We start from the raw sequence: 15179 nt of genomic DNA on the forward strand, positions 1-15179 counted from the left end.
GGTGGGGGAGAGTGGAGAGAGATTAACCAGGGAATCTCTCATATATGCATAGCTCATGGACACACAGACAATAATGTGGTGAAGGCCTGGAGGAGGTAGGGGAGGCAGGGTGCAGGGGGTCAATGGTGGGAAGGGGGAAAGAAATCTAGGAGGAAATCTATAATACTTTCAATAATAAAAATAAAATTTAAAAATAATTAAGAATTAGATTAATTTATATTATACTATAGTAACTTTTACCTCTCTTTGGTTTTGTACAAAGATTTAGATAAGATAAATACTTTTTAATAATAATAACATAACTTTGATTTAAGAATTATATCTGACACTCATGTATTTATGAAAGTAAAAGAGCAACAGTTCCTAATATCACAAAGATATACTCCAGTAAAAGAAAGTGGACGAGAATGGAACTACCATATCACTCACTAAGACTACATTGCAAAACCCATGGCAGCCAGATCAGAGAAAAAACTTAACCTGATTTTGATTTCTGAAATTGAAGAATTCTACACACATGTGAATTTAGGATTATTAAATAAATAACAACAGTTCAAATCACATTCATATAAAACAAATATTATTATGTCTTTCTACTTATTAAAACTTACAGTTTTACAAAATTCAATGTATGCTTACAAATATATTGATTAAAAAATATATATACACATATGAAATATTTTAAATGTTATTTAAATCTCTGTTTTAGATAAAAGCTACTTCCTATTTTTTTATTAATGCTGTCAATTGGCTACTGTAAATGTACAGAATAATCTTACCTTAATATCAGAAAATAAACAAAAACTTATTTAATTATATCATATTTTAATGTACTTAAATATCTCTGAGATAATTTTTAAATATTGCAAAGCTAAAAGTAAACACAATTCTAAACCATATCTACTGCGGTTACTGCAGGAAATAAAAATTATTGATAAAAACTTTATCAAACTCTTAGCTAGAAAGGTAAAATAAACAAAATAAACTTTGAGACTGCTACTTGAAATGTGAAAACAGAATAAAGCATACATTTAATAATTTCTGAACATTAGAGAACAATAGTAGTGTTTGCCTATATAATACAGTTCTTTAAAGGGGGTGAATATACTAGAATTTGAGATCTTTAAGCCTATGTATCATTAAATATAATTAATTACAAAGTAGTTGATATTCAAAAATTCAACTTAATACATTCAATGTAATCATTTAACTCCATGGAACTTAACCATTTTTAATGGTGTAAATGTCCTTGGATCACCAAATCTATGAGTATCTATGTTGAAGGTACTTCAGTCAGTAGCAGGTTCATGTGTGCATATAATTTATAGGCTAGGGCTTAGTGAACCAGGACGTGGGTCAGCATGATTCACATGGAGTGTCTCAAGACAATAGAGTAAACAGGAAAGTAGGAAGGCAATCAAAAGTAAAGTGCACGATAAAATCAAAGTTGATGGGTGAGAAACCAGCAGTGCAGCTAAGAACCGGTGTCTAAGACAATACAAGCAGCTAGTGGCCAGGAACTCTAGCTTCAGAAGCATAAAGGCATAAGAATAGAAGCACAGCACCAAGAAGACCAGATCATTGAACCCATGTTCTGTCCCAAATAGCATACTTCTTGATTTCTACCTTCCTGAGCCAGAATTGGTTCCAAGGCTAATATGTGCCCTGAGCTGATAGGGGTCAATGAGAAGCAAAGATATACACAATACAGACCTATTGCTTTGCTGTTCCCTAAGAACAGAATATGTAGTAGGAGGGAGAAAAGCTTTTTTCAATATTAGTTATGATTTTGGAAACCCCCCCAAACATACATACTAGAACCAAAAGGATGGGAAATACTTTTAATAATGCCTGAATTTAAGAATATGCTTTTGATCATTAAGTATGTGTATATATCTGTGTATTAGCTTTTTGGCACATAGGGAGTTATAACTTTCAAAACTATAGCTTCTTGGAAATAAAGAACTTTGAGAGGGAAATGCTGATGCTGAAACTCTGAACTCCACAGTAGCATCAATAAATATGTGTGAGGAAAGTCAGGACTTTGCTTTAACATTTTATCCCCCAAAGGTTTCCCCCAAAACACTCATGATGGAATATATATGTGATGGAATTGTCTTTAAAATATATATATATATAAAATTGGGCCACCATGTATGATCATCGAGTATCACAGCTGCTTCACAAGTGAGTCCCACTGGTTCTGCTACTTGGGTCTGTGAAGTTCATTTCGATGTGGTTGAAAGCAGGATTATCGGTTCCACCCTCTTCTGCTGGATGAGATTTATAGCTTAAAACCTGCTCCTTCTAAAATAAATTGTTAACATGGTGATTAGAATAAAGAAACTGTTCATTCATTCAATTCTAAATAATTGTCACTACAGCTTTTTTTTTTTTTTCTAAATCAGGTTTGTAGTCTACTGAGGGAGACACGTAACAAAAACAGATCATGAAATAGGGCAAATATCTTCCTTGTCATCAGAGTTAAGAAGGTTGTAAAGACCAAGTAGGAGTCTCTCCAGGTGATAAAAACAGTCTTATTAATTGGAGGAAAAATAAAGACAACTTACCTTCTTAAAATTATCAAAATTGAATAATATGTCCTCTTTAGTTAATAGAAATTTTCGGTCTAAGTTTTGTTTTCTTCCTCCTGAAAAAAAAAATACATTTTTTTGCATTGTTAAAAGGATACCTATAATTACCCAGTCCATCACACAAGCATTTAACTTGTGCACATTTGACTCTACACACTCATAAAACAAAAGGAGAAAGGAAATCATTTAAACAGTGCTAGAGACTAGACTTGCCTCAGTCTCGATTTCTGTAAGGCTCTCACTATGATCAGTAGAAGTTTAAGATAAGTGCAAGCCAATTGCCTCATCAGGTACTCAACTAAAGAGCTCATCTTTTGGTCTAGTACTGGCAGGAAAATTGGTTTAAAAGCATCCTTTATGACCTACCAACAAAATATCAAATCACCTGCTTCTGCTCCAGATGGTGAAGTTGCCTTTCCCCAATTTGGTGGCTCTGAATGTAGATGTGTGTGAAGAAATGCAGGAAATTGTGAATTGCTGAATAAGTTATTTAAATAAAAACCAATATGATGATTGCTATTTGATCCAATTCCTCTTCCCTAAGATTTTACTTTGGTTTGTTACCTCATCTGTGGATCAAAGAGAATGCTCTTAAAACCATGTATCTCAAATTACCTTTTCTCAAGTCATCTGGGTGAAGTACTTAAAATGCAGATTCCTGGACTTCAACCCAGACTGACCAATTAGAACTTTGGGGAGCGGGGGGTGTCCTGAATTCTGACTTTTACTAAATTTCCAAAGTGATCATTATGCCCATGAATGTTTGAGAAGCACAGTGTAGAATTATTTACCGTACTTTTCTGATGAAGAAACATACCCATGTTTTAGTTTCACCTAACCATGTCATACAGTACATGGTTAGGTGAAACTAAAACACCAAGTCAAGTCTGGTCAAGTCTGTTTGGCCTGGATTCTTACAAATTCCTAGTATCCTACAATAGATTTTAAAATATTTCCCAAGGAGTACCAGAATTTTGTTTCTAGATTTTTTTCCATGGTGCTCACTGCTGCTGTGAAGTGGGAATAAGATATTTATGAAATTCATGAAGTTGAAGTGTTTTATTACTGGATGCCTGTTCGTGTGGAGAGAGCATTACTTTTTCAAACAAAGACATCACACATGCTTGGACAGAGTGTAGAAGTTCTAACTAGTCATTACACATTTGATACAGAAGACAGTGCCTTCCCCTAGTTTGACTGCTGTGGATATACATGTGTGAGGGAGCACAGGACATGAGAGAGCCTGGCACTTCCTACCAACTCCACACTACTACCCTGGTCTGAAACACTGTGACCGCTCACCTGGATTACTGCCATAGCCTCCTCCCTGTTCTCCTTCCCTTACAGACTATTCTCAAGGCTGGATCAGAGTGCTCCTTTGAGAATTATTGGAAAATTGAAAAATATATCCCATGTAGTAGACCTAATAAGCACAGAGATAGCAAATAGGAGAGAAAAGATAAGAAAATTAGAACTGTCCAAGATTCAATAATTTGATAAATAGAATTTCTAGAAAGAGGAAAGAGAAAATAGCAGGAAATTACAAATGAAATAATGTAAGAAAAATGCCCTAGAACTGAAAGACATGGATCTTCAGATTGAAAGGACCCTACTGAAGGCATAGGATTGTCATTGTGAAGTAGGTCCCATGCAAAGGGTCAGCAGGTGGTATGGCACTGGCATTCTCAACAGACACATAGCAAGCTAGACAAAAATTAAGACATCCTTTCAGAAACAAGAGTTCTTTTCAACCTAGGATTCTCCACTCAAACAATCAAGCATAAGGGAGAATTAAAGACACTTTTTTCAGGCATGTATCATTTCCAACATCTCCTCTCTTTTCCATGTTCTCCATTTAATTAAGGGGGTCAACAACAATTAGGAGTTCTGGAATGCAGATAGCAGGGAATCTAACACAGGAGGGAGATCAAGGAAATTGACGGCGTGAGGACAAATGAAGATCAAGGGAATTCATGGCATGAGAACAAATGAAGTTCTAGGACATCAGTTCTACATCAATCCAAGAGAGCAGTGTACTATGTGTATAATCAATCTGATATTTTAAAATTACTCTTTAAGATTGATGAACATCCAAAAATAGCCTTCACATACCATTAGATATAATGATTACAATCATTATTCCTCACATGTGTGTACTCCTTTAAACTTTACAAAGGTCAGTATTGGATACTCACACAGGGTTGTTGTAACAATATATGTAAAATCCATAGCATTGTGGTAGCCATATATTTCTTTCAAGCATTTTATTTTTGTCTCTGAGATAGGCAATTCAGTTATTATTATTTGCATTTCACACAAAAGATAGCTAAGGCTCAGAGTAGCTATATAGATTTCTCCAAGTTCATGCAGCTAGCAAATAGCAGAACAAAGATTCAAACAGAGATGAGTCTTCTGCTTTCAAATTCCCCATATAAAATGGAACAAATACTCAAACTAGCTATTAATAGGATTATGGTGAAGTAATATAAATAATAAAACATATATAGTAAAAACTGATGGAGAGATAAATAAGTACAATAGTCCTAGGGTTTAGATAGTTACCTGTTGGTAAACTGACAAGTATTCCCACGAATAATGTTACCAGAGTTCCAAGCGTGCTGAAGTATAGATACGATAAAGAATACCAGTTATCCATCAGTGGAGTCCTAAGAGAGAGCAAAGCAAAACTGTCAGATTTCATGTAAAGCTGCTGGCAACTAAGAGTTGTCTCTAAACATGCCCCGGGCTCTGAAACTACATGTAGTCTCTGCCTTATGGAGTTCCAGCCCTGAATTCCCACTGACAAGCGTTCTCATATCTGAGATCCCTCTAGGACCATGGTCAGCAAACTGTGGCTCATAAGCCACATGTGGCTCTTTGGCCCCTTGAGTGTGGCTCTTCCACAAAATACCACGGCCTGGGCAAATCTATTTTGAAGAAGTGGCATTAGAAGAAGTTTAAGTTTAAAAAATTTGGCTCTCGAAAGAAATTTCTATCATTGTACTGTTCATATTTGGCTCTGCTGACTAATGAATTTGCCAACCACTGCTCTAGGACATGAATCTCTAACCATGGTCACATAACTTCTCTCAAGGGTGTTCCATTTTAAGAGAGAGATACCATGTCTTGTCCCCAAAGGAATGATTCTGTAACACTTTCATTCCAGGTAACCTGGAACCTGGTTAATACTTTGAGGGAGGTGGCCTCATTTTTCCAGTCTTTGGACATGGCCTTGGGTTTTATGCTTTCAGGCCAGACATTTACACAATTGACCCTCAAAGAACACAGAGGTTGGGGCTCCAACCATCTGCTCAGTCAAAAATCTGTGTATAAGTTTTAAATCTCTTCAAACTTAATGCGAATAGTCTACAGTTGACCAGAAGCCTTACCAATAGCATAAACAGTCAATGAGCACATATTTTGCATGTTAATACTGTTTTTGTATAATAAAGTAAGTTAGAGAAAAAGATAATATTATTAAGAAAATCATAAGGGAGAGAAAATTTATTTACAGTACTGTAGCATTCACCGAAAAAAGTTCTGTGTATTAGTGAACCTGCACAGTTCAAACCTGCGTTGTTCAAGGGTCAACTACATATTCACTAAAGAAAGCCTTGCCCTCACATCCACTATATAATAAAACACTCATCTACCAACAGGTCTACATAATTGCATTAAATCAGACAGCATCAGTATCCAGAAGCTCAAAAGTGTACTGCGTGCTGAAAACCCCAGCACAAAGAGCTCAGATGCAGTTCACTGCTAGTAGTCTAAAGACTTGGGATCTGGACAAATAGCAATTTTCAACACATGTAGATAATTATAGCTTTTAATCAGCAAAGGCTATAGTTCAAAGTCTGTATAAGTAATATTTTTTTCATAATTGAGCTTTTCATTTTAAACATTTTTCAGTTGACCATTTTTCATCCAAATAGAACTGGTATTTCATAGAATTTACCTATAATGGAATTTTTATTGTTGTTACTATTCAAGTCTTCTCTGGATCTGTAGGTCAGGCAGAAGTTTCTACAGAAACCAGAAAATGTGGTGTGTGTTTTTGTTGGTTTTTTTGTTTGTTTGTTTGTTTTTGTTTTTTTGTTTTTTTGTTTGTTTTTTTTTTTTTTTTGTGTGTGTGTGTGTGTGTGTATTTTGGCTTATTTCTGAACAAAATATTATAGCCAGAAAGCCCCATGAGCTCTACTTCTTTCAGAATTATGCAAAAATCACTGTTGCAGGCATGACAAAAAGCAAGTAGGGTTCTCTACCTGTCACATGTATTTTTTAAAATGATCACATTATAAAGCTTAATTCAATACCTTTCAACATTGGGTGTTTGAAAAGCACTAGTAGAAAATGGCATTGCTGTGGTTGTCATCCAATTCGAACCATTGTGTGTGTTGTTACAGCCATAGGTTTCAAGGCTTAGTGGCATGGTTCTCTCGGGAAGTGGGGGATAGAGTTGAGCTCCAATTCCAACCCAGAAAGAAGCAGCAAATCCAGCCAACAGACCAACAAGTGCTCCCTGCAAAACAAGAGTGTTTTTAAAAGAAAAACAATTCTGTTTGCTTTGAGATGGAAATTAACATTAGAAGGTTAAGCTCAACATGGTCTAAGGCAAATTTACCAGCTTCCTCGTAAAACTGTTTCCCCCAAAGGTCCCTACCTCTTGTCAAGGGCCGCATAGGCCCATGATCCCTCAGCCCTGAGGATGCTGTAACTCCATTCCCTTTCTTCATATCACTATCTAGCCCATTATCAAGTCATGCCCTCCCCCCCCCCTTTTTTTTTTTCATATGTCTCATACTTGCATTTCTACCACTCTGTTTCTATGGCCAGTACTCTGCTCTGACCTTCTTGTCTCTTCACATCCAAATTACTACAACAGGGCCGTAGCTGACTCTAGGCCAACTCTAGTTTTATTTAATCTGTGAACAAATGGCATGCCATGTGAGCCACAGACTGTGAAGAAAAAAGCATACACAGAGTTTATTCCTACACTAACACCATGCATGACTGCAACTGTGCTACCAGGTAATTAGGGGGGAAATGATAGCACTGGTACATACGCCAAATCTTTCTAGAGATAATTAGAGATGTCCTCTCCAAAGGCGTTTGGTTTCCCAATCCGTGGGAGACTTGGGTCCTCCACCCCTGCCTTTTATCAGTAACCCAGGTGTTCTGCCAGCCCTTGAGGGATTTAAGCCCTACTCCAAATGATGGGGACAAAAAATAAACCTAGACTAGGAAGCCCCTTACTCTGTGGTGGAATTTCCCCCCTTTCTTTAAGAATAATGATCAGAGAGGGCAGCCTTACCTCAGAACCCTTCCCTCCCCCATGCACTAATTTCATGCACTGGGCCTCTAGTAAAATTATAAAACCCATGTAGGTAGAGCTATTCAGTGTTCTTTCCTCCCAGGATAGGTCTAAACCCATAATATTTACTGAACAAATGAATAAATAAATGAGTGAATGAGAGGGTGGGAAAGAGAAAAAGAAAGAGGAAGACAAGCAAAGGGGTGAAGAGAAACAAAGGGAGGAAGAGAAGCAAAGGAAGAAAGAAGAGAAAGAGGGAGGGAAGAAGGAAGTCCATTCTATGAAAAATGTGAATATAGTAAAGAAGTGGAACTTTCCCCTTTTTATAAAAAACTAGAGGCTCAGCGCACGAAATTCACACATGGATATGGTCCCTAATCCTGGCTTGCAATCAGGTCCATCTTTCCCAGCTGCCCACAGCCATCCCCATCCCCCGCCACCACCCACCCCTGGTTCCCTGTTTGCCATCAGGTGATCGGTGCTCGATGGCCAGGGGAAGGGACCGAGAGGTGGTCAGTGCACCTCATAGTGACCGGTCCAGTGGTCGTTCTGGTCATTCTGCCGTTAGGGTCAATTTGCATATCACCCTTTTATTATATAGGATACTATTATCTTTTTTAAAAAAAAAAAAAAAAACTCACTCCATGTTGGACCTACAGCTTTTTTGGAGGCAACTCATTGTGGAAATGTCAAGAACCAAAAGATTAATTTTTAAAAATTTCAGACACTCAACAAACCACTCTGCATTTCATAATGCAAAGAGTCTAATCAAAGCTTTAACATTCTGATGTAGACACAAACCATTCTCTTTCATTAAAATTAATTTCTAATTAGCTTTTTATATAATACTTTGTTGAGAATAATTAATAATAATGACAGTAAAGTCCTTATTAGTATCAGCCTTACTAATTCCTAATACATTATTAGGTACATTGAATTCTAAATGTAAAGTCCTAGTTCTATGGTTAATTCTTCATTTGTCTGAAACAACCATATACAGGATCAATTTTTTCCTGAACTTCATCTTCTGGCAAAACTGGACCAGTGGACTTTCACCTAACTTTCAGATACATGATTTCAACTTCATTTATTCCCAACAAAATTTAGTTCTTCAAAGCACTAATCTATCGATGTAGAAGAGCAGGCATACCCCCTCTTTTTGGTTACTATTCCCAATTATGATCACCTCTTTGGGGCTAGAACCATGTTATTGGAGCTACAGCTTTACATATCAGGAGTAGAAACTTTCTGGCCAAGGTGGTGAAGATGTCACTGCTCCTCTTTGCTGTACTTTGGATATTCACAGGTATCCTCCACTCTATCATCCTTAAACCTCTCATATCTGAGTCTGCCCATCTTCTTCTTTAATTGCTAATGGTTAATTTTCAAAAAGGGCTAAAAGATAAATTCACAAGAAATGTTGCCCCTTGGATATAGTATGAATCCTTGAAATTGTACTATATTGTTCTGGCAGCTTCCACTGAGCTTCACAAATGCAGGGTCCCAGTGGATAGAACTTCATTGTACAACCCAGCAAAGTCCATATGGGTGATCTAAGTCATTGAGACAAGTCACTAATATGGATAGCATCTTTACAATTGAGAAATAGTTGTAAAGCTGCTAATGTATTTTGGAATGAAAGCTTTATACATATTCACTTATACTTACAATTGAGTTGGCAAAGGGAACCAAAATGCCCAAACTAAACAAGCCCAGAAGTGGTCCACCGATCATGCCAATTATGCTGAGTGCTGCCTGCAAAAATAATAAGGCCAGCAATTAGAATTTTCAAATCCAGAGTTAAAATGATTCAAAATAATTTCATCAGGATGAGGATTATTCACGTTCCTCCACAAAAGCATAGCACCCTTGTTATTTGCAAAGAGATCACTAGAACTTGGAAGCTTCTGCTTCTTAGTCTCAAGTACCCATATGCTCCTTCAGGTACCCTGATAAGGGAACTAAAAGGTAATGGAGGTGGAGACCCAGAAGACAATGGGTGTTCCCAAATGAATATATAAGTCAACAGTGACATAATTCCTCCCAGCCTTGTTCTCCTAGACCAGTGGTAGGCAAACTGCGGCTTGCGAGCCACATGCAGCTCTTTGGCCCGTTGAGTGTGGCTCTTCCACAAAATACCACAGCCTGGGCGAGTCTATTTTGAAGTGGCATTAGAGGAAGTTTAAGTTTAAAAAATTTGGCTCTCAAAAGAAATTTTAATCGTTGTACTGATGATATTTGGCTCTGTTGACTAATGAGTTTGCTGACCATTGTCTAGACCTTAATAATCAATTACATCACACCTTTGTACTTTGATAGCCTCAAAATTCTCCTCAAAACAAGGTTGCACATAAGTACTGCTAAGTGACCAAAGATGGCAAAAAAAAAAAAAATCCAATGCTATCTTTGGTTCCCTCGAATGAAAAATGTGATTTAAAAGAAGATTGATCAAATCATCTAGAAAGAGATTTAAATCTGATTGACTAATTGCAACCTTTGCTTTGGTGATAGTGAAAATATTTTACCATGTGAAGAATGGAGAAATGCAAATAGCTGAAACTTCCCAATAATCAAATAACTAGTTTTTGAGAGTGACAGAATCATAAAAGAAGCATCAGGGACACACTAATTTGTCCACAGAGAAAAAGCCTACATTATGAACTAGGCAGAGCTGTGGATACTCATGACAAAGAATGTGTTTGAGGAGGATTTGGACTCATGCTACAATCCTAAGGAGTCAGTTCACAGCTTCTCTCGAGGCTAATCTCAAAAGGTCACATATTATGTGATTCATGTCTATAACATTCTTGACATGACAAAATTACTGAAAAAGGAAAACAAAGCAGTGATTGCCAGGGGTTACAGAGGAAGTAGGGGCAAGAGGAAGTGGATGTGGCTATAGAAGTACAATATAAGGGATCCTTGTGGTGATGGAAATGTGCCATCTCTTGATTGTACCAATGTCAATATCCTGGTTGTGATGTTACCTTTGAAGGAAAGAAGTGAAAACATATATATGAGATCTCTCGACTACTTCTTATAATTACACTAGAGGCCTGATGCATGGAATTCCCCTGGCAGCATTGGCTTCTGTCTGGCACCTGGTACCTGGGCCTCCCTCTCAGCCCCAGCTTGGTGCAGAAGGTCTAATCTGGTCTAATTAGCATATTATGCTTTTATCATTATAGATGTAAATTTAAAATGATCGCATAGTTTACAATGATCCCATAATTTACAAAAATAGAAAGTTTAGCCCAGCCAGAATGGCTCAGTGGTTGAGTGTCGACCTACGACCCAGAAGGTCATAGTTTGATTCCCAGTTGGGGCACATCAGCATTTAGGAGGCAGCTGATCCATGATTCTCTCTCACCATTGATGTTTTTATCTCTCTCCTTCTCCCGCCCTCTCTAAAATCAACAAAAATGTACTTTAAAAAAATAGAAAGTTTAAGAAATTTTTAAGATTTTGGTCACCTCTGTTCCATGATATGTCTATGTGTTAAATATATAAAAAGAGAACTCTGGAAGGATGGTCACATTGGCATCAAAAACAAAAAGTGATTATGAGTCAAAGATTTGAGGAGTCAGCTCTTACCTGCAACAAAGCTCCCATTAGTGATGCCAAAGCAGCCATTCCAATACACAGGGCTCCAAACAGCACACCTGGATGGACGATGCAATAGCCAGTATAAAGTCCAGACCCAGAGGATTAGAATTCTCAACAGAATAAACCATCACACCTTTGATTCAAAGTGGAAAATCTGACTATGGTGAAGAATGGCCGCATGCTTCAGAGCCAGCTAAAAAAGGAAAGGGGTGTTTTCCTACAGAATCAGCAGTGTGTGAGGAAGAAAGAAAATCCTGACATTGTGTTCGAGGATTAATTACAACATTAGGTTATATAACTAAAGAATCCCTAGAATTAATGATAGGGATTTTAAAGCTAAGAACTATTGTGTTAATAATCTAATCCTCCACAACTTTATTTTATTAATTTTTTTTTTTTTTTTTTTTTTTTTGTAAAGGAAGGTTCAGATCTCTGTTTTCAGTTTGCCAAAAATAGTACAAATTCAACTCTGCTCTGTACAACATGGTAGAGGAAGGGAAGTAATAAACATTGGAAATTAGAGTCTTCTGACTTTAAGTGTTCATTTTTTCTAAGAGGGGGCAATCCATGAATAGGGATGGTTAAGATCTTAAGCCCTCTCATAATCTCCACCACAGGCCCAAGCCTTTCCTATTAAGGTAGCAAAGAAAGGCAGCTTCAAGACAAGTATCATAGTCCCCCTTCTGCTAGATTTTCTCCCCAAACTTGTTTATAGAACTTCACAAGTCCCTACTAGTGGTCAGATTACAGGATTTTTATTTTTTTTTATTTTTTACTTTTAGCATTTTCTAGATTATCTCCAAGTAGTTCAAATTTTACTACTTAAATTATAGGAAAATTTATCCCACCCCAAATCTTCTTTTTAAAGACTTCCATTCAGCAAAAATAGCCTGATCTTAGTCAATATAATTTCCCACTCATAAAATTCAAAATATAGAAAAATAAATGAGAAATTTGAGCATCATACAATTAGTGCATTCCTTATATTATGTTATTTCTATCTGACACTAAACTTCACACCCTTATTAAGTATATTGGGCAAATAATCTGGAAAAACCTTACATTAATTTATTGCAAAGAGCTCCTATTGCAATGATTTTTATGCCTCTGAATCCTAATGTAAATAGTATTAGCTTGATTTTTCTCCATTTGGTAGCTCATGAACAGTTACCATTGTATTGTATATTTTGGTATTCAAAGTTAATTAAACCATAGTCCAATCATCTGCCATGTTCTTCTCTATGAAGTCCTTACTATAAAACCTTGAGATAATCTTCTATATATATAAAAGGCTACTATGCAAAATGTCCCCTCGGGAGTTCCCTCACTCTGATATGTGCTGACCACCAGGGGGCAGCGTGGAGAGAAGGAAGGTCCTGGCTGTTAGCCAGAAGGCCCCAATTGGCACTGATCACTGGCCAAGCTTAGGGACCCTACCCATGCATGAATTTCATGCACTGGGCCTCTAGTTTAATATAAATCTCATTATTAATCATCAGCAGTATTCTTCTTTGAGCACCAGCTAGTGCCTCTTATTTTATAGGCATTATCTCTAAACCTCAAAGTGAATATTTTTCCCTATTCCCCATATAAAAAAAAACAATAGTGTGGTGAAGGCCTGGTGATGGAGGGGTGGTTGGGGCTAGATGGAAGGGGTTAAAGGGGGGGAAATGGGGACATCTGTAATACTGTCAACAATAAAAATCATATATTAAAAAATAAATAAATAAAGGCTCAAATGGGTTATTGAGTTTGCTCAAGCCTAATAGTGAGTAAATTAATTAAGTAACACAGGGTTTATCTGGCTTCCAAAGCTTCTATTTGTTCTACTAAATCACCCAGCTTCAACAATCCTGCAATGAGCCAGTTTAAGTATGCTTTAGGAAGCACTGTATCCTTCTGAAATTACACTCCAGGATTAAATACTATTTAAATTTAGGGGACAATGAAGAATATAAATTAAGTACTTGCTCCAGGCTCTAGTCAAGGCAATATGTATAGAAGTATGGGTCAAAACAGGTTATTTATAAGTTCTTTGATAGTCTATAGTTATTGTGCTAAGGTTAAAGATTCTTTTTTTTTAATTGTTACTCATTCATTCTTTTCTTTTAATATATTTTTATTGATTTCAAAGAGGAAGGAAGAGGGAAAGAGAGATATGAACATCAATGATGAGAATCATTGATCTGCTGACTCCTGCACGCCCTCTACTGGGGATCAAGACCACAACCCCCACATGTGCCCTTGCCTGGAATCAAACCCTGGACCCTTCAATCTACAGGGTGATACTCTTTCTACTAAGCCAAACCAGCTAGGGCTGTTAGCCATTCATTCTCAAACATGCATACCCAAGATGTCGAAATGAAGAATGAAGTACACTAGGGAGATTTCTTTGAGTCAGATATTACATGTGAGTCATCTGGGAACCTTTCCATTCAAGCTGATATTTAACCCCAATTCAGGTTCTATAATCTAAGAATAGAACATGACATTCCTTGCATGATTTTATAGACCCTCTCTAGGACAATTTATGTGAGCAGATGGAACAGACAATCAACTCAGGTCAAAAGTCACAATGTTCTCTTTATCTTCAGTTCATACAATTATACAGCTCCTTAGATAATATAGAAAAAGTGAGGCTCTTGGTTCCAAACTAGGATATTTCTTAAATTTTTTGTCTAAAGTTGAAAAGAAAAAGGGTTGAATGGTTTTTCCCCCGTGGCTAAGATTTTAACAGATTTGGGTTTGAAAGAAAATAGGAAAAGGAAAGGCAAATAGAACCCATGGAAATGGTTCTTTGGGTTCCTGACCATGAACTGTTTGATGTGTCTCCCAAACCTTGATGGCAAATATGTCATAGGCATACGTATTTGCATATATTTACACTCAGAGGTTCTTACTCTGAATCTTCCATGGGGAAGAGTATCTCTAAAAATTGCCTCCCAGAGCTAAAGGGAAAAAAAAAAGAAAGAAAAGAAAAGAACTGTGAAAACGAAACTTACTCATTCCTTGAGAAATCCAAGAGAGAGATCTCTCTGAAAGCGAGCTGAAGTTAGGTTTGACTAAATCTTCCACAGTTACTGCTGCTAAGGCATTAATACTGGAGGACACTGTGCTGTAAGGGAAAATAAGACTTTTGATTTAGAATACTTAAACTTGAATAATATTTTAAGTGAGAAAGCGAAAGAGAAAAACACATAACTTCTGAAAAAGAACTAGATTTCTACTATATGATTTTTAATGATCACAGCATCCTCTTTTAAAAGCTGTTATCCAAAAATGATTCAGGCAACACTCATAGGCTTAGGAAAAAAAGAATAATTGAATATTGCTTCCATGTTGCAATTAATCCTCGGTGTCTATGAAAAGAATCTATATAGGTTATGCAGTATTATTATATAACTCGTAGCCCTACACATGAATCCGTGCACCAGTAGCTTGCTGACGCCTTCCAGTAGCTCTCTGCCCGCTGCCCCATCCTCCTATAGCTCCCTCTTCCCTCTTACCCATCCTCATAGCTTGCAGCCCTAACCCGCTTGTAGCTCACTGCTCCACCCACCTGCTGATCCGTGATTCCAGTCGTTACTCGGTCAGTCATTATGCTCCGCAGCATAACGACCAATTGCATATTATATCTTTATTTTATAGGATGACTTTAAAACATA

At 37.0% G+C, this 15179-nt stretch overlaps 1 protein-coding gene across 1 annotated transcript in view; it reads right to left on the minus strand.

The window, feature by feature from the left end:
• Nucleotides 1-817: 817 nt before the first annotated feature.
• Nucleotides 818-15179, minus strand: part of SLC5A8 (solute carrier family 5 member 8) — a 38849-nt gene continuing 24487 nt past the window's right edge. Inside the window, exons 9-15 of the mRNA XM_084878310.1 lie at nucleotides 14517-14629; nucleotides 11503-11570; nucleotides 9577-9663; nucleotides 6911-7116; nucleotides 5157-5260; nucleotides 2571-2650; nucleotides 818-2307 (exon numbers count right to left, since the gene is read on the minus strand). Coding sequence (XP_084734436.1) covers nucleotides 2182-2307; nucleotides 2571-2650; nucleotides 5157-5260; nucleotides 6911-7116; nucleotides 9577-9663; nucleotides 11503-11570; nucleotides 14517-14629 — 784 coding nt within the window. The 3' untranslated portion in view covers nucleotides 818-2181. The remainder of the gene's footprint in view (nucleotides 2308-2570; nucleotides 2651-5156; nucleotides 5261-6910; nucleotides 7117-9576; nucleotides 9664-11502; nucleotides 11571-14516; nucleotides 14630-15179) is intronic.

Source organism: Pipistrellus hanaki (genome assembly GCF_964339955.1).
Source record: "Pipistrellus hanaki genome assembly, chromosome: 3".
In the NCBI taxonomy this organism is placed as follows: domain Eukaryota; kingdom Metazoa; phylum Chordata; class Mammalia; order Chiroptera; family Vespertilionidae; genus Pipistrellus; species Pipistrellus hanaki.